Source organism: Microtus oregoni, unplaced genomic scaffold (assembly GCF_018167655.1).
Source record: "Microtus oregoni isolate MIOR12 unplaced genomic scaffold, Mior012 000037F_ref0000500, whole genome shotgun sequence".
Taxonomy (NCBI): Eukaryota; Metazoa; Chordata; class Mammalia; order Rodentia; family Cricetidae; genus Microtus; species Microtus oregoni.
Window position 1 is genome coordinate 14,064,665 of NW_024543096.1, and position 27,289 is coordinate 14,091,953.

Genomic DNA, 27,289 nt, shown 5'->3' on the forward strand with positions numbered 1-27,289 from the left:
GTGAATATTTATCATGTAGACCCTCTTAACAGAAAGTTTAGTAACGCTGAATTTTTATGGCAGAACCCCTGTTATAAGCAGTGGAGAGTTCCCCGTCCGAAGGGTAGAGGATGAATCTGGCTGTTCCGGCTGCTCTCAGCTCTTCAGAACCCGTTTTCTGGGGCAGTTGGCTCAGCACCACTGAGGCATTTTTAATTGGTGCTTCTCATTGCCACTCAAGCCACAAGCAAATTTTATCTAGGACATAGGTATCTAAGTGATGGCTGTTGCTCACATTTGATTTCAGCCTAGATCATGGAGACTCGTAGGGCACAAGCCCAAGAGTCTGCAGACAATATTCCTAGACACCCTTTTAACTAGAAACATAACCAAGTACTATTGGAATTGTTAGCCAAATATTTTTCATGTGAAATAGAGTCTGTTATGAATCTCGAACATTATGCAGCAAAGCATTTTAATCAGAGTGCATAGCTATTCTAAAATGAATTCACCATCTCTGACACTGAGCATTTAAAAATGTTAACTGGGTGATATAGCTGGGAGGAACCACAAATACAGATTGTTTATAGTTAGCATCAAATTTTCAAATTATTCTAATACTGATCTGGTATGTTTGATTAAATATGGAAGCAGCCCAACTGTATTAATTTTTCTAATTAATGAAGAGGAAAATACCTGTTAAAAATTCAGAAACCCATGCGTGTAAAATATATGTACCATGCTATTATCTGATTTAAGAACTGTTTTAATTAAGATAACATTATTTCATTTTCTTCAATTTTCATAATTTATATTCTGTAATTACTAATCCTAAATTATTTAACATTAATGAGTTATTGAACCAAACTGAGAATTACATTATTAGCATTTCCTCATAATCTTTAGGTTTTTAAATATATATATACATACATACATACACATATGTATATTTAAAGTATGTTCAAACAGACTACAAAATAGAGACTATAGGACATCAGGTACTTCTTGGAAAAAGTTGTTTTTACTTTTGACATAGAAATTAGTAATTACTTTCACGATATTGGAAGCACAACAGTATCCAAATCCACTCTGTCTTATGGCTCTCACGGTGAAGTGATCCATATTGGTAATCTTTAGGAAACAGTAGCAGCCCCAAGTCTAGAGTGCCATGTGGCAAATGCGAATATACCTAGAATTCAAAATTACTGAGTTTTTTTATATTGACTTCCATTTTTTTTTTAAACTACTCAAGCAGTCTTTAATGAAAACTGTATGAGACGCCCCTACTCCTGCATCTTCTCAATCGTTTCTTCCTTGTATTTGCCCTTCTCCTTTCCTACTTGTCGAGACTTGGCTTTCCTTTCCAGGATCTTCTTTCGGTCTTTGTCCAGCTTTAGCCTGGTGATCACCACCTTGCTGGGGTGGATGCCCACGTGGACAGTTGTGCCATTAGCCTTTTCCCGCTGCACCCATTCAATGTAGATGACGTATTTCTTCCTGTACACTTGGACCACTTTGCCAATCTGCTGGCCTTTGTAGTGTCCCCGGACAACCTGAACTTCGTCATCCTTTCGAATGGGCATTGAGCGAACATTGTACTTCTGTCTCAGCTCTTTGGAAAGTGGGGAAGACATGATCTTCCTCCGAATGTGAGAAGGTGCATTGAAATGGCCGTTTGCGGTTCTTGCTCCGGTCAGAAGTCACAAAGGGATTGAACTTCATCTTGGCGGCTGCGATTCCCCATTTTTTCATATAAAAGAAAAAAATTAAACACATCAAGTTTCTTTTGCCTACCCTTTCCCCTACCTAGCCACTGGAGTGTTGTCTTCTGATGTACTTTGTGTTCTTTTACATTGAATATACTTCATAGTCACATGAATAACATTTTTTGTTGATTTTTAAATATGCACATTTGGGGTCTGGTTAAGAGCACTGACTGTTCTTCCAGTGGACCTGGGTTCAGTTCCCAGTACCCACTGGTGACTCAGAACCTCTGTAACTTCATTTCTTTGGGTTCCAAAACACCTTCTGACCTTTCCAGCCCCATGTGGTATCCAGACATACATGCAACCAAATCACACATAAAATTGGTGTGTATATATATATATATATATATATATATATATATATATATATATATTCTATGTAATTCTGCATTTGCCTTTCTTCCTGAGATGTGTCCACACCGGTACATGTAGATTTATTGCTTATACTGCTCTATCACAGTATTAATTGTACAGCCCTTTTCTTTTAGTTGAAATGAACATTTCCTTTTTAATTTATCTTTAACATATAATATATCATGCATTTATATCATATGCTTGTATGTTTCCGAGATGAGCAGGTTAGACTAATCGGCATAGCTGTCACTTTAGACACACACCTTTTGGGAGATATTGGACATCTTCTCTGTTAGCCATTTAGATAAGCAGTTAGCTGTTGTTGGCCAGAGTCGTGCCCCTTCTACCCACTGCACCCCTACATCTGTACACTGCTCTTTGCAGCACCCTGCCCCACACCCGTTCCTACTTTTCAATAAACTTAACTTTGATAGATGAGTGAAAGCATGATGGGTTTTTGTCTTGCACTTTATTTTACGTAGCATAATGACCTCCAGAACCGAAACCCTCTTAACAGTGAACGTGTTTGAAGATGTCTTTAGTTTCACATGTCTGAGCCTCTGGAACACACACTCTTAGAAGTGGTCATTTTTTTATTTGTATGTTTACATTGTGTGTGCATACATGCATGTTCAAGTACAGCGTTCCCACATCCGAGGACTCTCGGAAGCCAGCTCTTTCCTTCTACCCTGCACTGTGCAGCACTTGAACTCAGGTCTTTAGGCTTGGCAGCAGTACCGTTTCCCTCCCAGAGACTTCTCGCTTGCCCAAATGTATTTTTAAAAGATGCTTCCTATACTTATAAAGTTTTATATTTCATATTTGTATCCCCAGTTTATCTGGAATTGATGGTGTGTGCAGAAGGCAGAGGAGGACATCAGATATCCTTCTCTCTTATGACAGTGGCTCACTAAACCCAGAGCTAGCCTGATGCAACAAATCTGTGTGTCTATTTGTGTGTGGAAATTTCTACTGTAGTGGGGCAATCACTGTATAACAGTATGCAAATACTGCATGCTTACCATGGCTGCAGCCTCTATGTACTTTATGAAGTTCTGTATTCAACGGATTACACTGGCTACCCGGGCTCTATCCTTACTTGTTACATCCCTGGGTGTATAAGGTGTTTGTTTATAGTAGTATGGTAGAGAAGAGATTAGCCATAGAGCTGTTCTTAGGGCATTGACAGTTGCATTAAGAGATATTTGGACTCATCTTATTATTGCCCAGTAGAGTTTGATTTGGTTTTAATTATTATTGTACACCTGACTAACATTAAGATGTCATTTCCCCATAGCAGTAGTGTTTTCCACAGGGGTACCAATAAGTAGTTAGGGAAGACTTAAGCCTCCCCACCTTCTCTTCTTACTTGAGTATTATGTAACTGCGCTTGATGGAGGAGGAAAGCCATTGAACCCCTGGCCTTCATCACTGTGCTTGCTGTTCTGAACCTGCAGTGGTCACTGTTGCTTCTGCTAGTTAATCACAGCCCTGGTACAGGAAGCTGTGTCAGTACCAGCTCAGACATTCTGGAAGACAACCTTGGGAAACAGCACTTTAACTAACATGGCCTGTGCTGCCGATTGTTTTTAGGGAGAAAATGTTAGCATACCTTCATTGAATCACTTCGATCTTCATGAACTAAAAGATGGTTGCTGTTAAACTTAGCAGTCAGAGCAGAGTGATGTGTGTGTCAAGATGTTTCCTCAGCCCTTCAGAGAACTGCTCAACATTGCTCTAATGCAGTGATATTTGGAAAGGAAAATTAAAAGTGTGATTATCTCCCGAAAAGTGAACGCCATCCATTAGCACATCTTCAGCAGTTATCAGCCTGCTGTAAAGATGAACATGGCATGTCTGCCCGGGGAAATGAAAAACCCTGATTCATCTGCCAGCTCTGTAATGTCTGGATTGTTCCTATAGCTGCCCTCCGCAGGGCTTCACAATCCACTTACTAAGAAATCAATCTAATCTGGTTCTGCATAGATTTTTCTATCCTGGGCTTGTATTCTTCTACAATTAAACAGGGAGAAAAATGCTCTAAAATTGAAGGGAGAAAAGCCCTAGGCTGCAGATTTTCATAGCTAAAAAAATCTTATATTGAACAGTTGCACATTTTAACATCTACCAAAAGCCTTGGTACAACATTTAGTTTGCATGGGTAGGTGGCTTGTAATTCCATCAAAACTATCTTTTTTTCGGGGTGGTGCATGTGTGTATACCTTCCAGCCATTTTTTTTTAAATCAAAAAACAAGCAATGTCTAGCAATTTAGGATTCTATGATCGTTACTATAGCTTAGATCAATTATTTGTTGATCCCAACTTTAGTTGTTTTATCAGTAATGATGCTGTTGGTACTGCAGCAAATTCAAGTTAATTTTCCCACCATGATACCAGAACTGGTATCCAAGAGGTACAGAATGTAGAGGGCATTTGCTTTCTGAATATAATACTTCTGAATCAGAGGGGTTTTTTTTGAAGAGGATATGAAACAGTCTCACACTGTATGTCTTCTAAATGTAAATGCAAATGCATATCATTATTATTATTATTATTGAAAAGAGGGTACATTCAGAACAAGTCTACTTGTTAAAACTGTTTGTGATTCTTCTCAGCCTTGAATAATAAGGACTTACTGCTCATCGTTGTCTGCTGAAGCTCTCAGCTGAGAGGTGGCCTGTTTGTTGGTGAGATTACTAGGGTCACATCTCAATCATATACTGATGTCGAGGGGAGACTGCTAAAAGTCTGGAGTTGATGGTATTTTAAAGTACAGAACAGCCATCATGGTGTCTGCTTGCCAAAAATTGCTCCAGCATCTACATGTAAGTACCAGTCTGGAAAATACCAGAGACAGGAGCGCACGGTAAATGGTGCTGAGCTGATGAGCTGATTGGATGCAGGCCGTTGGGAATTCTACAGATCGAGAGAAATCATTTCAAACAGGACAAGAACTTTAGAAACAAGCAACCAGTTGCTTACCAGGAGCCACACCTTAAAGAAAATTGACTCTCCCCTGCCCAGAGAGCACCCGCCGTCCATAGCTCCTCAGCCAGGGCTGGGGACTCACAAGCCTCACTTTCGTCCATGCCACAGTGTTGACAGGCTTGCTTCTTTGCAGGCAACCACAGCTGCTGAGAGTTCACAAGTGTACCAGGCCTGTCATGGACAAAAGGTACCATTTTGCCGTGGTCCTCCTTGGCCTCTGACTCTCACAGTGTTTCTGTCCCCTCTGCTGGTCCCTGGGACTTGAGATACGGAAATCTCATTTGCGGCTAAGCACCCCACGGATGTCTTCTCTCTGCAGGTTGACCGGTTGTGTTTCTTCATTAACCACCATTCATTGCACAGAGAAACTTTTCTGCTGAGGTCTGAGGGCTACCCTAACCCATGGGTATAGAGATACGAGTTTAGAAGACAGTTTGGTACAGGACCATTTAACAAAATAATAATAGTACCTTCACACCTGGGGCCTGTGAGCTCCCCAGTCTTGCCCAGATTTACAGTGCAAGACATTTGTTTCCTCCTGTGGCACCGGCCCTAAATTCTATCAGAAAGTTGTTGGCTGCCCTGTAGCATTCCTGCCCCTATTGTACCCGTGGGTGTATCTTGCCATGTGTTATAGGTTCACAGCTGGCTATGGCTGTTAATGACATCCCACAGCCAGTCCCCTCCAGCAACCTGAATGGCACCCTCTGGTGCTATGAAAGCTAGTCAACATAGAAGAAGCTTCCAGATCATTACCAGCTTGATTTCTCCATGCCTTGTGACCAAACTTGTGTTCTTAGCAACAGGGCCTTTCGGTCGAGTTCTGCTGGGAAACCTGAACAGCAGCATAGCCCGCGTTGTTGTGGGCTCTCTAGCGCACACTGATCACGAACAAAGATAGCCCAGGAACTGACTTTTTATGTGGTAGCCCCTGTCTTCTGAAACATTATCCCCCATGTAGGGTAACTCCAATTAATGTCTTTTACCCATGTGCACATGTGTGTAGTTTATAAAGTAGTAGGTTTCATACAGCTTTTTCAAACCTCTGTATTGTTAATTATTCTTCCACCCCTTTCTCCACATTAGCCTCTTATCCTCCTTGTTTTCCTCAAATATCCTTCCCTATTCTTCTTTTCATATCTCCCATGTTCTAATTTACTGCATTTTTATAAAATTAGCATAGTTATATTTATTAGAAATTTCAATTTCCTATAACTCTTAAAATTTCAGAGTTGGAATTTAAATTATTCTGAAAATTTAAAGAGAGACTGCTTATTAGCCCTGATTTTAAAATAATAATTCCTCTTCCTCTTTCTCTTCTTCCTCTTCTTCCTCTTCTTCCTCCTCTTCCTCCTCTTCCTCCTCTTCCTCCTCTTCCTCCTCCTCCTCCTCCTCCTCCTCCTCCTCCTCCTCCTCCTCCTCTTCTTCTTCTTCTTCTTCTTCCTCATCCTCCTTCTCCTCTTCCTCCTCCTCCTCCTTTTTTTTTTTTTGTGTGTGTGGAGGGGATGGTGTTCAAGACAGTGTTTTACTATGTAGCCCTGAATGTCCTAGAACTCCCTCTATAGATCAGCCTGCCCTTACTCAGAGATCTGCCAGCATCTGCCTCCTGAATGCTGGGATTAAAGCCATGCACCGCCACCACCACCTGACTTAAATTCAGTTTTTACCACATGCATTTGTTTGAGGGCATGTGCACATTCCATCGCATAGACGTAGACGTCAGAGGACAACTTATGGAAGGCAGTTCTCTCCACGACACAGGTCCTAGGGATCAAACTCAGGTCATCAGACTCGACAGCAAGTGCCTTTACCTGACGATCTTACCTGCCCTGATTTTAAATTTTATAAATTACAATTCATAGTTTATTCCATATCTGCTCTAAGCCTTCCCCATGGATCATGTTGGCATATGGTGGCCATGATTAAGGAAAGATTAAGCCAGTCAGTTCTCTTCTCTGTCACACTGTGAACTGCTCTTGCTTTAGCGAGTCACGCTAGAGGTGTAAAGCATCCCGTGCTTTGGAAGGGCCTGCTCACCTGAAGGGGTGTCTGCAGATCGCCTCTTGAGAGAACCTTCTGATCTGTTCTCTTGTCTCCCACCCTTGCCCCCACCCCATTTGGTAGCTGGAAATCCTATGCATTTATGTGGGAAGCAGTGGTGAGTAAAGAGGAGAAAGCGGCCGGGTGGGTTTGAGACCGTGGGATGTAGCAGGGGCTTTAACATTTCAAAGCTGCTCATCTGGGTTTTAGACGATGCTATCTAGAGCAGCAGTGACTGGATATTGACTGTCTCCAGGCTCTGTTCTCTCCCCCAGACAGTTATTGATGATGCCAGATCTGTCCTCCTCCCACATGTGAATTCATTTCTCCCTCAGCACAAAAATAGCTTCTTACGGCCCTGGTCTATAAATCAAGAGCTGAGAACGTGATTACAGCGAGCAATGGGAGCACAGCAAAAATTTAAGAAGTGTGCTATGCTCTTCTTTATTTTTGTAACTGGAGCAAAATGTCTCTTCAAGTTAAAGAACCTTCGCTCTTCACAAAATCTAAAAATAAATTATTGGTCTGGCTAATCAGGCAAAAATTGTGTTTTAGATGCATATTGCATGGAGGATACACTGCAGCCTTCCAAGCACAGGAGTTAGAGGTGTGCACCACCACGCGCTGGAGTAAGAGGTGTGCACCACCACCATGCTGGAGTTAGAGGTGTGCACCGCCACGCTCTAGAGTTAGAGGTGTGCACCACCACGCTCTAGAGTTAGAGGTGTGCACCACCACACGCTCGAGTCAGATGTGTCCACACACTGGAGTTAGAGGTGTAGGAAAGTTTTCCTTTTTCCTTTTTTTTTTGAAACAAAACAAAAACCTTTCCCTGCTTCTTACCATTGCCACCCTCATTTAAACTTGCAAGATTGAGATTGTCTTGACAGTAAAAGAAAAGGGCATTCTTATGTGAACACTTACCATTTTTATTTTGAGCTTAGATTTCCCCTTTCTGTGTCTGCATCTTTAGAGAGTTTGAGTCGATAAGAAGTGGGGATTAACAGCATTTATCAGGCTATAAACACAGATAATTCCTGTCCACCTGTCAGTTCCTAAGCTGAATCTTTGCCTCGATTCCTGCACCTTTGAATAGGATCTTGCGCCATGACTGAAGCCATTGCGAGAAAGTCTGGCCTTGTGTTAGCCATCTTACTGTTTTCCTTCCATTTGCTTCAGTTTTTCAAATGCTAGCCGGGATGTTAGAAAACCCTTCTCTGGATTTCTTTAACTAATCAGAACACCTGTTGTGGGGTGGGCCTCAACAGAAGTCTTACTTCCTGTGTAATTCATGGGGATGCCACAGGGAACTGTTTGTCTCATTTTTGTCTAGTAACACATCCTCTTTGATCTTCGCTTCCCATATGGTCGTCTAAATCTTTTATTCATAGATTCAAAGCACTCACACAAAATGCTTCTGTCAAAGAATACTTAACATCGTCTAAAATGTCTCCGCCTCTGTTGCTCCGTGTGTTTTCTCCACCTCGAATGTTTGCACTCAGCATCAAAAAGTCATTTTCTCTTTGAGAGACTGGTCACAATATTTATTAATTAATATCTTAACCTTTTTCTGGAACGTATTTTAGACAGCCATTATAAGGGGATCTAAAACTACCATAGAATTTGTAGCATGCAGAATGGAAGACTGGGAAGTAGGAAAACACATGGATAAAAATGGAACAGTGGACGATCGCAGCGTTTACCAAACCACTGGCCAGAGAAACAAACCAGGACTGTACTTTCCTAGCCCTTTGCTGCCCCTGCCTTTGTGATGCTTTAAATATTGAAAGTGTGTGAGCACAGTCTGAGAGCGTGAACAGGTGTCTCAGGTCAAGTGCAGCTGAAAGGGAAATATCCGAGTCAGACTGCAGACCTCGCTGCTTTCCTGAGTGTCTGTCTGGTCTGCCCCTCTTCTGCAACATTATTGCCCCGCTGTGGTTCACACTTGTGACTGGGTTTCGAGTAGAGGGGGACCAAAGCAAATGCCTGTTGGCAAGTGCAGATAGCTCAAGAGTCCGGTCAGGAGTTGCTATGAGAAGGGCATTATTCTTAATCTGGAGTGCGGTCTCTACTGAACACAACATCACACTCGGATCACATAAATAATTGTGGAGACGCCCTTTGCCCTGTCTCATTTGTTTTGTCTCATAGATTATGAATATGTACCCTTCTCCAGGACAAATGTACAACATACAAGATGACTAATCTTGAATTATGGCCTGTTGGTCATGTTTTTGCTTTCTCTCCTTACTGAGATGTTGGAAATTACCTCTAGAAGAGGGGGACTGACTAATTGCATGAAAGCCCAGGAAGCATGGTTCTTGGTGTCTTAGCTAACAGGGAATTGAAGGCAGGCTGCATGGCTCCAGATAGAAGCCTACACTCGCAATGAGGCATGAGAAGAGGAGGAAGTCTCTGTCTGTTGAGGCTGATGATGCACAACAAGCAACTTTGGAAGATGTTCCCAAAAGTTTAGTCAAATGCCAAGAATTGCTTTCAGACTGTTGCTAAAAATTCCTTCTGCCTTGGCTAATGAAGTTTTTAAAGCAGGGTCATCAGCGCTCCCTGGGGAGTGATGGTGTCAGTTTGTCTTACAAGAGCTTCCTTGTTCTACAGTGGGCATGGCACAGTCCTTCATCATCTATTTTATTTATTGGCTTATTTTTTTAAAAAACTTAAATAGCCTGGTTTAAGTATGGGGAGCTATCTGCTTGTTTGGAGAACAGTCAAGATTTATTGTTTGATTTTGTCCGACCCTCAGACGGAGAATGAATCTAATGTGGAGACTGCATTTCCTAGCCAGTCCACCTAAAAGCAACAGATGAGGCCCCTGTTTCACAAGCACAGGAAAAACAAAAGTAGCTGACCTGGACGTTTGTTTACCTATTGGTAGATGGTACTAGGTTTTTGGAACATCAGAGGTTTGTAGCCTTAGGGAGGCCCTCCCTACTTCTTACATGCCAAGGATTAGTATAGTGAGCCTATGACATAGCTGAAGGGAGTCCAGAGACAGGGAAATTTCACCTGACAGTGGGACAAATGCTTTGAAGTCGGAGGTTTTCCTTTCCTACGGGTGTCATATTTTAAAAGTGGTATTCTCAGCAAAAAGTCAAGAACATTCAAGAAATCTACTGCATCATAAAGTGAGTAATCTGCCTCCTTTGTAAAAAAAAAAAAAAAAAAAAAAAAAAAGGAAAACCATTAAATTTACCTTTAACACCAAACAACCAAAAGTCTTCAGATTGGCAAGCATTTCAGTGTCCTCCATGCTGGTTAGAGGCGAGGCACAGTTGCTCCCCCGAGAAGCACTGCTGTGTGGTGATGGTAACCACCAAGGAAGAGACCATAGGGACTGGCAGTCTAGACAGTGGGACAGATAAGACACTGACTGGAGTAGTTCACTGAGTGAAATTTAATTTGTTGTTGGGCAACTGTGGATAGTTTTGTTAGCCATTGTTGAAGTTCTTTGCATCTGAGTGGCAGATGCCAACCTGAGAAGGGATGAGGGAAGTGTCATGGCGGAGGTTCTACGTGGCTTCACTCTTCTCCCTGTGGCCTCCCCAGTGCTTACCCAGTAGTGTTCAAGTAGGCAAGCTCACATTGGGTCAGAGAGGTGGAGCATTTTCTAAGAATGTTCTTGCTTTTATAGCAAGAGACCCAAAGTAAAGTTAAAATTCATCAGCATGTTCAGTTTCCGGTGTATAGTGCATACATACATAGTTCTGCGGTACCTGCATGGCAGCTCTGGCATTTGAACAACTCTTGAAAGAATTTTTAGACTGTTCTGCACATTCTCCCCCCAAAATAGCATTCAAAGTGTGAAACAGCTTGGCATATGAGGCGAGTTCAAGTACTTCCAAGTTCCTGGAATGTAGGTTTGTGTGGGAAAGGGTGATCGAAGGGAGCCAGGTGGCAAGGACCTTCTGTGCCACCCTCAGAAGTTTGCATTTTGTCTTCTGTGGTCTGTTTGTACGTTAACAGTGGGAGAATGACACCCATTTATTGTCACTCAGTAAACCTAAGTAGCAACAGCAGGAAAGAACCTGAAAGGGTAAGAAATCGAAACCATGAAGGCTGATTTGAAGGTGGAGAGAATGTTCCAGCCAAACTGGGATGAAAGGATAGAGACCCAACCTTTGACCCTGGCAGGAAGGTGAGGCCGTGAGTCTGCTTCTCTGACATTTGTATGAATGAAGAGGACTCACGTGCCCCTAGGCAGTGAAATAACCCCTGCTTTCCAGGTTGAGTGCCCCATGGTCCCAGCTAGAGCAGACTCTCTTCGAGGAAAGAATTGTAACATGTTTATCAAAAAAGTGTTTGGAAATACTGTAACTCGCAGGACTGCGAGTGTTTGTTAGTCCTAACATAGCCAGCAACCCTCCTTTCTGGTTGGCATAAGCAGAAAGAGGTGATTAGACATCACTCTTAGTCTCTCTAGGAAGGCACATGAACCAGACTCTGAACCGTGGCCAGGAACAGTGCTCACTGCAATGGCTGTGTTCATGGCAAGCACTCGGGTCACCGCCACTCTCTTCTCGCATGACTTCCTACAGCCCACTCACTAGACTGTCCTCGGGCATGGGCAGAGGACGAGCAGTCAAGTTTCCTAACTGCGGACAAAAGACTTAATTCGGGAGGATTTTCAAACATAATACTCAGCTCTAACTGGCCATTTTTATCAGTGAATAAAAACTAATTCCATATGTATAGAATTTTATAGTGATTTGCTACATATTCTGTGTAGCACAAAAATGCATAGTCTCTGCCTAAGATTTAAAAAAAAAAAAGACTAGTATTTTATTTAAAATAAAAAGCTTCGGCCATTCAATAGGCATTAAGTTTCTTCTTATTCGTTGTTCATCTCTTGACCTGGACAGTTCTAAACATGTGAATGGCCCACCGTAAATGGTTGATGATCACGTTATTCAAAATTGTGACGATATCATCCTATTGACATAAAACTCTTGTTGATGACTCAGTCCTTGTGTTTTAAATGTCTTTCACATTCCAGTGGAAGCTCCTGGAACACAAGCTGCCTGGCATCTTCAGAAGGGACGTGAAAGGGAGCCAGGGTGGAGTCTTATGGGCACAGTGCCTGCAGACACATGGTAGACAGCCAGCATTGGTTGGGAAGTGTTTCTAGGAATAGATGGTGGGGAGAGAGGAGAAGAAGAAGGAAGCAGGCCTTTCCTTCTTGGCTGAAGCTGCCTCTGGTGTCTCTAACATGGATCTGCTTCCACCGGCTCTAAAACAGAGTGAGTCGAATTAAACAGCTTTTCAGAGTCCATGGGTTCATTCTTCATTCCTTGAGTCACAGAGCGCGAACACTTTGAGACTCAGTTAAACTGAACATTTTCAGGTTATGAGGACCATATACACAGTTCCTACACAGCATCATCAAGGTAATCGGGTAATATGTAGTCTTCCAGATACACTCTGGCAGTTTGGCTTATTTTTAATGTTCATTATTAGCTTATTTTCCTAATGAGTTGTTTTATTACTTTAAACTGAAATAGGAAGGTAATTTTAGCTGCAGCTTGCCATTGGCTTGGAGGATACCATGCTGTATTTAGGGGACCTAAGGCCTTTTCAGCAGCCAAATGCTCTTTGCCTGACTTTTGTGTCCATCCAGCCCCACCGAAAAGCTGCTGGTGCCTCCTCAGGACCAAGGATGGAATACGTTAGACTGCCTGAGCGAAGTTAGAGCTCTCTGTCGGTATTTACCTCAGCACCCAGGGCAGCGGGCTGCTTGGGCCTTTTCACCTTTCATGAAGAGGCACTGTGTAGTGTCCTCTGTGTGCCAGCCATGGTACAGAGAGGGTTCAGACAGCCACGGCCTCTGCTGCTCTGAACAGGAGCCCAGAGGGACATGATAAGGTTAATAATTGTAAAGATGGGAAACATTATAAAACATCTCATTAAAGTTATGCAACTTAAATCTCAGAGCTAGATAACCTTTCGTGGTGGTCCCAGGATACACGAGCTCTCTTAAGCTGTCCTGCATGGCAGTTTGTTTGGCAGCATGCTGGTATAAAATGTGATGGTTTGGGCAGTTACACAAGTGAGGCATTACCAGTCCAGTGTCCGGAAAACTAATTTTGGTAATAAAGTTAAATAACAAAAATACAAAGAAACTGCTCTCTGTTGTCAGAAGGCAACCACTTTCTGAGCTCAAGGACAGTGTGGTGACCTACCAGGATCAAGACAAATGCCCTTACTAAGATTTGCTCCCCGTTTCCCCACCTCCTTCCTCAAATGTCCCTTTTGAAATGGGATAAGGGCACATTAGCTGGAGCAAGGCTCCTGGAGCTTCGACCCCTTGATTGCCTCCATTCACGGGAGCGGTTACCCTGCTTGAAACCGCGCCCAGATCCGCGGTGTGAACTGCTGTGCCTATGCTGGACAAAGGCAAATCACACACACTTTCATCCAGCAGAGATTCCTGGGGAAGATGTCAGGGAGTTAGACAGGAAAGCGGAACTGCAGCAGGCAGCCCTGGGCCTTTCGTGAGTCCGCATCCTTTTATGAAGGGTTTGTTTTTTTATGCCTAGAGTTACAAATCTTTTTTATAAATTATTAAATACTCCTGAAAAGTGTTTGGGGTTTCTTTCCCACTTTCAAAACAAGGAAAAGCACAAATACTGAAAGAAATAAAAAAAAAAAAAACTATGTTCTTACCCCAAAGGAATTACTTCACTTTTTATCTTTTCAAGACTTTTGTCACTCTCTCCCGACCTCCCCCTACCCCCCCCCTCTCTCTCTGTGTGTGTGTGTGTGTGTGTGTGTGTGTGTGTGTGTGTGTGTTCTGTCTGTCTATGTCACTGTTTAGGAACACTGGCTTTGGGATCAGAACATCTTAAGTTTGATCTTAGTATTTCTAGTAGCCGATGTGTTTTATCTGTAATATAAAATTACTGATGTCCCCGTGACAAAGTATTGTGCATGCGTAAGATAAAGTAGATTATGTATTCAAGATGAAGATGTATATCTTAAGTGCTTTAATTTACATTAACAAATGCTTGATCACCTAGTCTGTGTTCCACCTCTGCCCTCTAATGCCATAATGTGCTGTGCTGATTGGTGCATGGCAGAGAAGGACAAGGAGGCACACAAATCAAATAGGTTTTCACATGAATATAGTGTTTGAATACATATAGTATAAGCCAGTGGTTCTCAACTTCCCTAATGCTGTAACTTTTTAATACAGTTCCTCGTGTAGTGGTGACCCCCAACCAAAAATTATTTTTATTCGACTTCATAATTGTAATTTTGCTGCTGTTATGATTAGTAAGGTAAATATCTGTGTTCACCGATGGCCTTAGGTGATCTCTTGGAAAATCCCCAAAGGGGTTGTGACCCACAGGTTGAGAACCACAGCCATAAGCTAAGGAAATATATAGCTCAAATACTGTCCTGGCTTGTAAGTCTTCCTTTTGTTAATGTACTGGTCTAAGAATGTGTTTTTGCTTTTTATAAGGCAGCTCTTTGTTCTAAGTGTGCCCCTGTTAGCATGCATCTCTGCTGGAGTCTCACAGCTTCCTTACAGCATTTCAGTGACCTTCGGGCTTTTTAATGGATGTGCTGCCCACGTGGCTTCAGAGCGTCACAAATGCCAGCTCTGTCATCTGTCAGTTGTTCTGAACCTCGGGTTTTAAGGAGAAACAAAGTATGTCCCAAATTGATATAGTTAGCTACAGTTAAAAAAAAAATTAGAAATGTAATTTTGAATTTTACTTGAGATTTTCTTATACGTTTACATAATTAGATATAACTAATAGAGTGTTGGTGTGCAAAATAAGCCCGAAGTTAAATTTTATTGACAATTTTTTTCTTTTTCCCTAGCTCAACTGAGAAGTCATTTCCTTGGAGATCAACAGGTATGTTTTCTCCATTGTTATTATATAAAAAGTGTTTTTGTGTTTTAGATACACACAAAAAAGTTACTTAGCTCACACCCACCCCGTAAACCCTGTACTAGAACTAAACCCAGGGCCTTGTGCATGCCAGGCAAATGCTCTACCACTGAGCTAAATCCCCAACTCCTGCCTCGCTTGTTCTTTAACTTCCTAGCTCTTGGTGGAGTAAGCCAAGCAGAGCTTTTGGCAGTACTGAGGCTGAGTTTGGCTCGGCTGTAGTGGTCCTGCTCTCTTTCATCCGTGAGCATAACTGAAAGTTACAGCATTGCACAGCAATTGCCTACTGTCAACTGTGTGTCTAGAGCTTTTCATCACAAGGAAACCAAGGGGACAGCAGGAAGGTTATTATAAAAAGGATAAATACTCATCTCCATTGAATTTTTCTTTGTTCATGCTTAGAGTTACTTGAAATGTTCATTTTATATACTCAGCTTAAAATATCCGCTACTCCTAAGGTAGTCCAGTAGGCTTTAATATAGTTTGTGTATCTCTTCCCTAAACTTGCCACACGAAGGATGAATCAATCACATTACAAAGAGTACCTGCCACTGTCACAAGGGTGGTACTCGTCTTCACTCAGTATGTGGTACTCAAGTACCTATGCCAAGTGCTGGATGCTGTGCTCCCTGCTTAGCAGACAGTAGGAGCGCAGCACACCTGCCCCCCCACAGCCAGGGCATATAGGGTTTCATAAGGTGAGCAAGAGCTGGTCTTGAAGAAAACTCAGAGCACCAGATGCCCAGTATCTGAGTTTATGTGCACGCTGTCTCAGAATCCCAATGTCATTCTTCACACTGCTAATCTACAGTGTTTGTCAAACTGTTGATACATCAAAGATAATGGGAAAACTAATCTGCAAGATCTCAATATAGCATGTTACTAAAGGGAAAGATACTCCACAAGGAAACATGTGGCTAGCTTAGAATAAGGGGGTGGGGTGCTTTATGACATAGATAGGCCACTTCTACAGGAGCTATGTGAAGATGAGCCCAAAGCCCACCTGGTCTTCACCTCCACCAGACAGCAGAGGAGGCCTTCGCAGCAGACAGAACATGCAGTACAGCATTGTGTGGGAATATTTGAAACTAGTTTGGAAAGGGAGAAGATGAACTGGACCAGAAGGGAGTCTCTCAGTAGTTAGGAAGAGACCCTGAATATCCCTGAAGAAGAGTCACATTTAAATATCCATGGAAGAAACTACGTAGTTATGGACTGGAGGGAAGAAAATGTAGCAACAAAAGACTAGCTGGAAAGTTACTACCTAATTTGGTGTGGGATACATGAACTGCTAAGGATTTGGAGACTGACTTTGTGCAGACAAAAGACAGTGATAGCTTTGAGGTCTTGTATGGGGTAGGAGGGTGGCTTCACTGAAACACTGGGCAAGTCAGGGTGGAGAGCCCGTCTTTGGGACACTTTGGACTATGGTATTGGGCGCGCTGGATTTGATGACTAAAAGGTTAAAGGAGAACAGTGAGTAATTTGGAATGGAATAATTGTGAACGTAAGCCCCAGTCCAGAGTGGAGGCACTCCTATTGAGCAGATAGCTCCTGCACACGCAGACGCCATCAGACGGTTTAGACACGTAGCCAGAGTGCTGTGGACTCAATGGACGGAACCATCTGAGTGGCCACAAAGCTGGAGCCCAGAGAACAGCCCTGCTCGCTGTTCCTGGGAGGTAATCAAGAGATGATCTGAAGCCTGGGGAGCCCCAGGACATCAGCTGGAACCTGTGTTTTTTTCCGGACCTTGTCACAGTATGTCAGGCTCCTGCACAAAGGGCAGGAGCATGACTGTCCTGCTCACCTGAGCAAATGAATACATGCATGCATGAATGGATAATAAATGTCAGCAAGATTTGAAGGCATATACATTAGCTTCACAACTAAACTTGGGGCCCTTGGAAAGTTTCTTTTTTGTCTCAGAACCAGGACCTAGAAAATGCCCAGTCCTTAGCAAATGTTAAAGATACCCCTCTGTGTAAGAGGAGCAACTGTATTAATTCAGAAACAAAATGCATACTTACAAAAAGAGTACAAAATGTTGTAATATTTTAAAACTCTGAAGAGCCCATTTTTTACTCTTAACTACGTTCCTCAGTGCTCTTGAATCCTTACATGTAGGACATGTTAGCCACGTCCAACAGGCAGGCTGTGATCCCATGCACTCCAGAATGGTCATGAAAATTGGAAATTTACTTAAAATTTTTTGAAATTGTGCACTCATTTGTTTCTCTCTCTTTAAACTCAGTTACATACTCTTGATCATGAATGTGGTAGATGACGATGTCATATGCCAATGTCAAAGGTTAAAGGTTAGACACTCCTGATAACCTAACAGGACATTGCCAGTCTTGTCCTTGCCAGCCACCACTGCTGCTGCCCTCTGTCTCTCCTCCTCTTCCTTTTTTATTTTTAAGGCAGAGACTTTCTGTGCATGCCAGGCTGTCCTAGAACTCACTGAGTCATAGCCCAGCCCTTCCTGTTCAATATGCCCAGTATTTATGGGATTTTCTTTATTGCAAATTTAACATGTATGATGTGACTCTGATCAGATTGTCTCCTTCACAGCTCTTTCTGTATTCTAAATATAATACCTTCATTGAGATACAATGCACATGTCCTACAATGTACACATTTAGACCGCACGTTTCAGTGTTTTTGGTATATTCGGGGTTAAGCACCCATCACCACAGTTAATTTCAGAGCGTTTTCATCACCTGTAAAGATGCCACATACTTTTTATTCATCAGCTTCATTTTCTACCCCAAACTACTCATCTTAAGCTGCGACCATTCCCTTTCCTTATGAATCTGCCTATTCCAGACATTTCAGTTAATGGGTTTATGCAACATGGTCCGTAATTACGGACTTTTTTCTCTTAGCATCATATTTTCAAAGTTTACCATCTGTGTTGATACTCAATTCCTTTACATTGATAAATAACCCTCTACTGTGTTATTGGAGAGCATTTTGCTTATCCAGTCATGAATCAATAGGCATTTGTTTCTCCTTTTGGTTATTACTATGAATACTTATGAAAGGTTCTAGATGTATGCTTTTACCTAAGTGGGTAATGAAGAACAACATTGCTCAGTCAGCTGGTAACTCAGGATTGAATCTTTTAAACAATTAGCAGAATGGTTTCCAGTGTGCCTGGACCTTTGTAACATTCCTACCAATAGCGTATAGGGCTATCCACATACCCTCCCACACCTTTTACTACAGTTATCTTAATGGGTATGGCAGAGCATCTCCTGATTTGTTTTTATTTGCACTTCAGTGATGGCCATCATCATTTTGTCTTGGGTTAGTTTCTGGTTTTTTGTTCTTCAAGCCGTGTTGAATGGCAAAGCTTGTACTTCAGTCTTAGTAGCTGTTATCGGAGGCTGCTCACTCGGTCCCAGCCACCGAGACTTGAAATAACTGCACAGAAACTGTATTAATTAAATCACTGCTTGGCCTATTAGCTCTCGCTTCTTATTGACTACCTCTTACATCTTAAATTAACCCATTTCCATTATTTTATATTTTACCATGAAGCTTGTGGCTTACCAGCAAGGTTCCAGCACATCTGTCTCCTGCAGCAGCTACATGGTGTCTCAATGACTCCGCCGTCTTCCTTCCAGCATGCAGTTTAGTTTTCCTAACTCTACTCTGCTCTACCATTGGTCCAAAGCAGCTTCTTTATTCACTAACCAATAAAAGCAACACATATACAGAAGGACATCCCACATCAAGTAGCTCCCTTCCTGTCTTTTTATTATTAAAAAAAAAATTCCTTCCCAATTCTAAATGTGCTGTACACATACCCATGGGAAGATGTTTTTATATATAGGAAAATATAAAGTAATTACTCATAATTAATCTCTATATGTTGTACATAGTTGCCCTTTTAAGCAAATTTGAGGATATTGATATGTAGTTTGTTTTTTAAGACAGGGTCTCACTGTATATCCCTGGTTAGCCTGGAATTCTCTATGTACAGCAGGCTGGTCTCTGCCTCCCCCAATGCTAATTATCTATTATTGAATCTGAAATTCTTCTATGAATTCAATTTAGTATTGCGCAATGAGGATTTCTTGAGAGCCTTGAACAGGTGTAGCACACAATTGCCAGCACTCAAAGCAGAAGGCTTCGGGTTTAATAGAGAATTACAGCAGGGACTATAACTGCCACAACTGGCAGGAAGATGCTAGAGAGGAGAGCTAGAAATATGTTCCATAGCTGTATATGTCTGTATGATTGGGCATTACAGTTTGCTCTGATGTTTACTATAAGTAAGTGTGATAATATAACTGTTTATAAAAATGTATCTCCGAGGTTTTAGGAAGAAAAGTATGTAAGATGTATAATATTGACATCTTTAGTGTATATAACCAAGTTGCCTTCCCATAAGATTGTATCCAGTTTTCCTCCCTCCAGGTCTATGAAATTGAGCCTCTTACGTTTTCTTCCTATTGTCTTTTGTAACTGGAAAACATAAATTTTCCTAAGAATCAGTACCCTTCTTTCCTGTTAGAGGGTTAATATTTCATGGGTAAGAATTCTTTATGGACCAGCAGTAAGAGCTATATCTCTGCATTAGACGTTAGCTGGGAAAACAGAACCCATGCCAGCTAGTTCGTATACAGAATTTGCTGTAGAGAACCTGTAGTTATGAAAGTAAGGTTGAAAGAGCTGAGAGATTCCGCTGAATAGTGGAGCACCCTAGAGACCGATGCTGCTGAAAGTCTGCCACCATTCCCAGGGTGACGTAGTGGGTGCTGGGCTTTGTCAGAGTCTTGGAGTTGGCACAAGGGTTGGGTGGGAGTTGTTCAGTATTTGTTGGAACCAGGAAGATGCACTCTGTGGCAGAAACGCTGTGTGAAGTTGAGATGGGGTGGCACCTGTCCCCTCTGCTATTCTCTCTCAGCCAGCTGCTGCTGCCTAGCTTCCTGAGCTAGCGAGAGCAGGCAGCTAGAGTGTTAGCTACCAACACCACACAGGTGTTGGGTGTTCCTATGTGTGTGGTGCACAGCCCAGACAGATGAAGACACATGGTGGAGATGCACTGTCTAGGGCCTCCTGGACCCTTCTTCCCTCATCCCCACACTTAGATCACCATCTTCAGGATTTGTGTCATAGGCAAGTAAATATCTACTAATGTGCTTGACATTTTTCTTAAAGTTTTTCAAGAAGTTTTCACAGGTGTGTGTGTGTGTGTGTGTGTGCGCGCATGTGTGCGTGTGTATGTTTTCCTTTATAACTGTTCATCACCCCAGTAGGATGTCCAGTCATCTTATATATCTTATATGTGAAATATATAAGAATGTGAAATATGTGCATGCATAAGCAATAAATATATTTAAAGTAAATACATAACAATTGCCTGCTGCCCACATGCCCCCACCCCCGCCCAGCCGTCAGTACAGCAGCAGCATGAAGATCCAGCAGCAACAGTTCCGCTGCCCCATCACAGCTGGGTCCCTCTGCACACCCCAGATGAGCTGGTCCCTTATTTTTCTTTGAGGACCACAGCCCAAATTTTACTCTAGCCCAGGCCTTCTTTTCATGTATTTATTGTTTTTTCAGGGTGGGTTTCCCTTTCAAATTTAACAGCCATAAATGGCTGTGTGTGTGTGTGTCCGTGTGTGTGTGTCCTTGTGTGTGTGTCCATGTGTGTGTGTGTGTGTGTTTCCTCCTGGCCTCATTGCAATAATCATGGTTTTCTGATATGTGCCTGCTTTAGCCGTGCTGACAGCATCTGAGCTATGGCCATGACAGTAAGCTATAGCTACAAGAGCAGGAAAATTGGAAATTGATTTTATGAATAAAAGTAAACTCTGATTCCTTTTGTGCTTTTTCTAGTAGATAATTAGATGCCCTTTACAAGTTCAAGTATAGATTAATAATTGGAATAAAATGACAGTTTTGATATTCTCTTTCCTGTTGTAAGCCTTATTGTATTAATTCTGTATATGTAGAAGCACAGACAGAATGGACTGTGAAAATCTTGCCAGAATGAGCAGGGCTTGCTCTCAACAAAGGCACCCATTCTTTTCCTTGGCTCCCTGTGTGAGAAAGGAGTACACAGAAGGTCCTTTTCTGTTCTCGTCTTCTTTATATTTTGCATTTACTTGCAGACAGTTTCTCTGCCTTTTTCTCCTGCTTTATAGTTTTGCAGATTTGATTTGAAAAGTTCATTCCCTTAAAAGCCTTCCAGGAAGAAGGTGAATTGTTAGCACTGCACAGCGTTGATGTCTGGAGCAGCTCTTGAGGATGCTACCTTCTGCTGAAATGCCAAAGCTGAAACAACGTACTGTAGCATCTGAGGAAGAGCTTGGGATGCACTAAGCAGAAAGACTTCTGCTTCTTTATAATTCGGCTCAGGAAACCCTGGTTTTCCTTGGTGGTTGGTAGATGATGGGTGTTATTTACCCCGCACTAAGAGTGGAAGGCTTTTTAGAAACACTTCCCAAAGGATGAGGGTGAGATGGCATTTATCAAATCCTTGCATCCTGTGGGTCTGTACCACTTTCTACAAAGTGGTGATGATGCTCAGAAGCACTGGGCTTCCTCAGCTCCTGGCCCGTGCCCTCTTCATTACCCTGCATTTTCCACACCACCGAGGTCACATTTCCACTTTATGAAACATCAGTGCACTTCTTTTTGTCTTTCGTGAGGAGAAGAGTTTGCAGTTTTGTGTCTCTGCTTTGTATTTTTCTTAGTCTCACATTTCTAGTAACCCGTGCTCTGCTCTAAGAAGTCAGAGGAACTCAGCCCATGCTGCCTTCCGCTCTGTCTCTGTTTGATGGGTGTGTCATTTTCCATCATTTATCCTTGTGTCTCTTCACACTTTATGTATTAGTACAGTAGTTTATAATCCTTGAAACCTTGAGGTAACATTTAAGATAATATGTCATGGAATAGAAAATAATATCAGAATACTCAAAAACAGATACTAAAATAATAAAAGACCAAAGGGAGGGGGAATGTCAGCTCAGACACATAGACTCTCACAGTGGCTGCACAGTGTGGAATCTTTCTTGAAAAAATTTATTTCAATGTAGCTATTTTTAAAGATTACTAACAATTAAGAAACACGACTGTTCTTTCTATTTGTTTATTTATTTATTATGTATACAATATTTTGTCTACATGTATTCCTGCAGGCCAGAAGAGGGCACCAGACCTTATTACAGATGGTTGTGAGCCACCATGTGGTTGTCGGGAATTGAACTCAGGACCTTTGGAAGAGCAGGCAGTGCTCTTAACCGCTGAGCCGTCTCTCCAGCTGGCTTTTTTTTTTTAATAGGGGGAAATACACATCAATTCTGTGTACAACTGTAAACGGCATCTGGCCGTCAGAAGGGAACTTAGAAGCCAAGATGACAAGCTTAGTCCTGGTGTCACTGCTGGCCGCTTGTTGCTTACGTGCTCTGGCCATAGCTTGCGATATGTAAATTGCTACAAATCACAATTTCACAGCTTTTCTGTTCCAAGGGGGGGGGGGGGACTCACTATAATCTGGAAAGTTGCCAGTTTGAGAAGTTCTGTGTGAGAAGTTAGGGGATGCAGAGTGTCAGCTCAGAAAACTGGATTAGACCCAAAGCACCCACCTTGCAGAGCTGAAAGTCATTGGCCCTTTGCACCTGCCATACGGTCCATAAAATCCATTGTTTTACTGTCCTTGTTTGGGGGCAAAGGGATTTCCTTTTTTCCTTTGATATTGGGCACTGAAGGTAGGATCTTCTGGGTGCTAGACGAGCCCTCTACCACCTGCCATGGCCTACATTCTCAGCCCCCTTTACTTCTCTTGTGAGACAAGGGCTCAGAAAACTCACTCTGTAGCCTCAAGAGGCCTTGAACCACCAGGCCTAGCCAAGCCCATTGTTTTTAACACTGCCATGGTTCCTAAGAAGTATTTAAAGACTTAAATAATATTAAGTAAGTGATAGGTCATTGGCACTCAGAAGTAAGATTTTGTTTTGTTTTGTTTTTTTGCTTTTCAAGACAAGCTTTCTCTGTAGCTTTGGAGCCTGTCATGGAACTAGCTCTTATAGACCAGGCTGGCCTCGAACTCAGAGATCCACTTATCTCTGCCTCCCGAGTACTGGGATTAAAGGCATGTGCCACCACCACCCAGCTCAGAAGTAAGAAATTTAAGATACCAAAAAGATTAGGGTTTCTCAAAAAAAAAAAAAATCAGTGAGGGCCACAAGATAAGGAAATAGGGGAAACTTGTAGTTGACCCACGGGACATTACACCTGCCCAGTTGATTCAGATGAGTAGGGAGAAAACTATAGTGCTATGTAGTAAGGACTTTGGATATTTGATAATAAATGTAGAAGGGACAAGAAAGGATTGCAATAAAATAGAAATTTTAAAGCACTTATTTACTTTCACAATTCTGTTTTTATTTACTATATTTATTGTATATTGAAATGTCATGGTTCGTAATGTTGTCCACCAATTTCAGCCTCATGTGGCATTAGAAGTTAATGTATTCTGCCAAGTTTAATACTATAAAGGTAGGCTCTACATTTTATTTTGTATAGAGAGAGATTTTTCGTTTCTAAAATGTCCAGGTACAAGTTCTGCCACCAGTGTGGGTGTAACCCCCCAGACACGAATCCTGAAGACAAATGAGAGAATAAACTGAGATGATTTTTCTTTCTGTCTTTTCTCCATCTGGAACAAGTAATTTGCAACACAAAAATTCTTCAGTTCATCATGAGATAAGACCCGAGCTTAAATGTGAGCAGGTTATGCCTCGGTAGGAATGTGGCAAACCCATGAAGGGATACTGTAGGAAGAGGCGTTATATCGTACGCAGTGACAGAGAGACTATTAGATCAGCACTCGTGTGGAAAATGACTACTGTATTATTGAAGATCTCGAGTGTCATGATTTATCATGGCTATCAACATACAAATGACAACATTTAACATTCATTTGCCCTTCCTATTTCTCTTCTAAATGCCAGGAGCATGAGTTCCTTGTAAAACCAAGAGTCCAAGTTTCCAGCCTCCTTTCTGTATGTGGGCCTGACCTAGCCACAGACACAGAAGGAGCTGTTGCAAAGCTAAAATACGCTTTCCATTTGGTAGAACTTAAAATTCTGGAAACCCCTGTCGTAAAGAAAGGCTTTGCTTCACTCCTGCACATTCCCGTCCTGCGGCCACACGTCCTCTGTCACCCCACACGGTGAGGACTACACTGGTGTTTTACGCCAGATACTCCCTTCTGCGCTGTGTCTGAACGTAAGCGTGGACGTGAGTTTAGTTTGCCTCACACAAATTACCACACGCTCTGTTGTCCTGTGACTTCCTCCTCCTCCTCCTTTCCTCCTCCTCCTCCTTTCCTCCTCCTCCTCCTCCTCCTCCTCCTCCTCCTCCTCCTTTCCTCCTCCTCCTCCTCCTTTCCTCCTCCTCCTCCTCCTCCTCCTTTCCTCCTCCTCCTCCTCCTCCTCCTCCTCCTCCTCCTCCTTTCCTCCTCCTCCTCCTCCTCCTCCTCCTTTCCTCCTCCTCCTCCTCCTCCTCCTCCTCCTTTCCTCCTCCTCCTCCTCCTCCTTTCCTCCTCCTCCTCCTCCTCCTCCTCCTCCTCCTCCTCCTTTCCTCCTCCTCCTCCTCCTCCTCCTCCTCCTCCTCCTTTCCCTCCTCCTCCTCAGCCTGGTAAAAGTCTTGTGCTTCTGTGTAAGGCTATAAAGGTGCTTTTGTCTTTTTAGAGTGATGTCTTCATTTCTTCTCAGTTTCTCACGTGGACAAACAGGTGAGGATCTCCTTAGCATATCTGGGCATTTCTGTCAGAGACTTCTAGAACTGGGGCTGGCAGGGCAGGAGCACCTGTCTGCACTTGGACATTGCAGTTTGCCTATTAAAATGCTTAATGATCTCGACCACTGTGGAAGCCAAATTAGAGTTCCGCATGCTCGATATTACCAGAGTCCAAGAATGGAAATCTTGATGCACATTTAAATTTTCATTAAGTTTTTAAATAAGATTTCAAAAAGTCATTTGTTATAGATATATTATCATTAAGTTTATAGCCACACTAAACAGAATAAAATCATTTTAAAAACTCATTATTAAACAGTGGTAAGTTGTAGCATTCCAGAGAGAATGCAGCATACGCTGACATTGTTATTTGGTGGGTTCTTAGAGACACTGCAAAGCATCGTGACCTTGAACTGATTGAATAATTGTAGTGCGTCCTGCCAGTTCTGCTTCCTTCTGGATTCATATATGGCTCAAAAGGATCAGACATATTTTTCTTCTTAAAATTAATATGATAGCCACTATCCAAACAGAAAGCCACCTTCTTTACCATCATTGGAATAGTTAGGGTTCCAGCCTTCACCCCTGATATTTCCGAACTTCTCTGTGCATCACATCACCTGCAGAGCTTCTAAGCTGGTGCACAGGCTTCAGCACACACAATTAAATTCAAAATTTGGGTTTGGAATAAGGCGCCCATAATCTTCATGCTATGAAGCAAATCTGTTGCTGTGGTTCCCTTGATGGAGAAGTCATGAAAATTAGCAGGGGTCATCCCTTTCTATATTAAAGGGCTTAAATAGCGGTTGTCGTAATAAAACAGAGGCTTCTCTCAAACAGACTAGTATAAGACAGCTAAACAGAAACACTTTCAAGACACCGGGAAAATCTACATGTGGAGTCACTATGTGACATTAAAGTAACTATGGATAATATTCTGGTTTTATAAAGGGACATGAAAGTATTTAGAGATGAACGATTTGTAGACAGAAGGCTACAGCTAGCCTAAGCTGGCATGGAGTTCCCTGTGTAGCTAGGATGACCCAGCATTGACCCTGCCTCCATCCCAAGTACACCATCTTGCCTGCCTGGTTTTATTGTTTTCAAAAGAAATCTGTAGCATCTTTGTATTTTCTGATTTGGAATGCTCCCATTTCTTTATTTTAAGACTTTTTGTTTAACCATGTGTGTACGCACATGAATGCAGGTACCCACAGAAAATAGAAAGGGGAGTCAGATTTGCAGATAATAGCCTCCAGACAAGGGTACCAGCAACCAAGCTAGGGTCCTCAGCAAGAGCAGCCAGCCCTCATCATGACTGAGACTTCTCACCAGCCTCCTTTCTATATTTGATAGCATTTTTTCCCAAAAGAAATAAAATCTGTCCATGAAAAATTATTTGAGAGTGACTTCAAGTGCTTGGCTGTATCTCCCCATAGGTTAATATCTTTTTACATCACCATGACGCCCTTAAGCTTTGTGTGGAAATGATCTGGTTTTGTAGCCACCTGGACTCAAACTTGTGATCCTTCTGCACTGCCATACCTAGCTCCTTGATTTTTTTTTTTTCTTCAACTTTCCCAAAATAGATCCAAGGCCCATGACCATTTCAGTACCTAGCTATTAAACTTATCTGGTCCGTCCATTGCCCACTTCATATTTCTTCTTGCTTTAGCTGGCTTTCCTTGTATAGTTACAAACCATGTGTTCTTCTGTCAGGTAAAACACCTGTGTTTTAATTTCTGCACAGACTAAAAATAGCTAATAAGCACTCGTTTTGCCATGGTTATGTATGGAAACCCCTATTCCTTCTCCTCCCAAAATTGCTTGAATGGTTTCATGTTCCAGGCTAAAACTCGGGAGTTTGAAGTATCTATGGTGAGGCATCTTCTTGGTCTTGCGTAGAAGTGCTTTTCAGGTTTGTCATTTAGAAATCAAAGCATCGATCATCATTGTATCAGTGGGCAGACCAAAAGTTTGCTGCAGCCACAGAGTGAGATACAGACAGGCAAGCTTTTCGAGTGGACTTCAGGTCAAGCAGTTTGCAGTGAACTAAAAGCTACTTCATCAATGGTTCTCTCATCCGCAGAACTTTTCATGTAGCATTTTCTGGATGAGCAAAATTTCAGAGCTATCATGAATATTTAAAAGATGATATAAATATTCATTAGCACTTAGACATAGTCAAGAAAACCAGACTAGAAATAATTTCAAGAAACGTGGGCTTCAAGTCTTTCTCTTAATTCTGTACTTCCATTAAAAATCCAGCCTTGAAAGGGTATTATTCGTACACAGTAACTTCCAGTTAAGTCAGCAAACTCACAAGTGTCATTAATATTCTTAAAATACCAGCCTGCCTCCTTGCCATGCACCAGGAACATGTCTGTTGTCCGTGTTTCTATCACCCTGTCTTGAACATTGAGTCCAAACACATTTCCTGGTGATCTCCTTCCCTCTGTGCCTGGTTGTCTGCCCTAGGGATGCAT

At 42.2% G+C, this 27,289-nt stretch overlaps 1 protein-coding gene and 1 pseudogene across 15 annotated transcripts in view; one reads left to right on the forward strand and one right to left on the reverse strand.

The window, feature by feature from the left end:
- Positions 1 to 27,289, forward strand: part of Pkp4 (plakophilin 4) — a 213,896-nt gene that overhangs the window by 128,997 nt on the left and 57,610 nt on the right. For all 15 annotated transcript variants that reach the window (XM_041631443.1, XM_041631444.1, XM_041631453.1 and 12 more), the window contains one exon: positions 14,971 to 15,005. In XM_041631443.1, the coding sequence (XP_041487377.1) occupies positions 14,971 to 15,005 (35 nt within the window). The remainder of the gene's footprint in view (positions 1 to 14,970; positions 15,006 to 27,289) is intronic.
- LOC121433173 lies at positions 1,224 to 1,701 on the reverse strand (annotated as a pseudogene).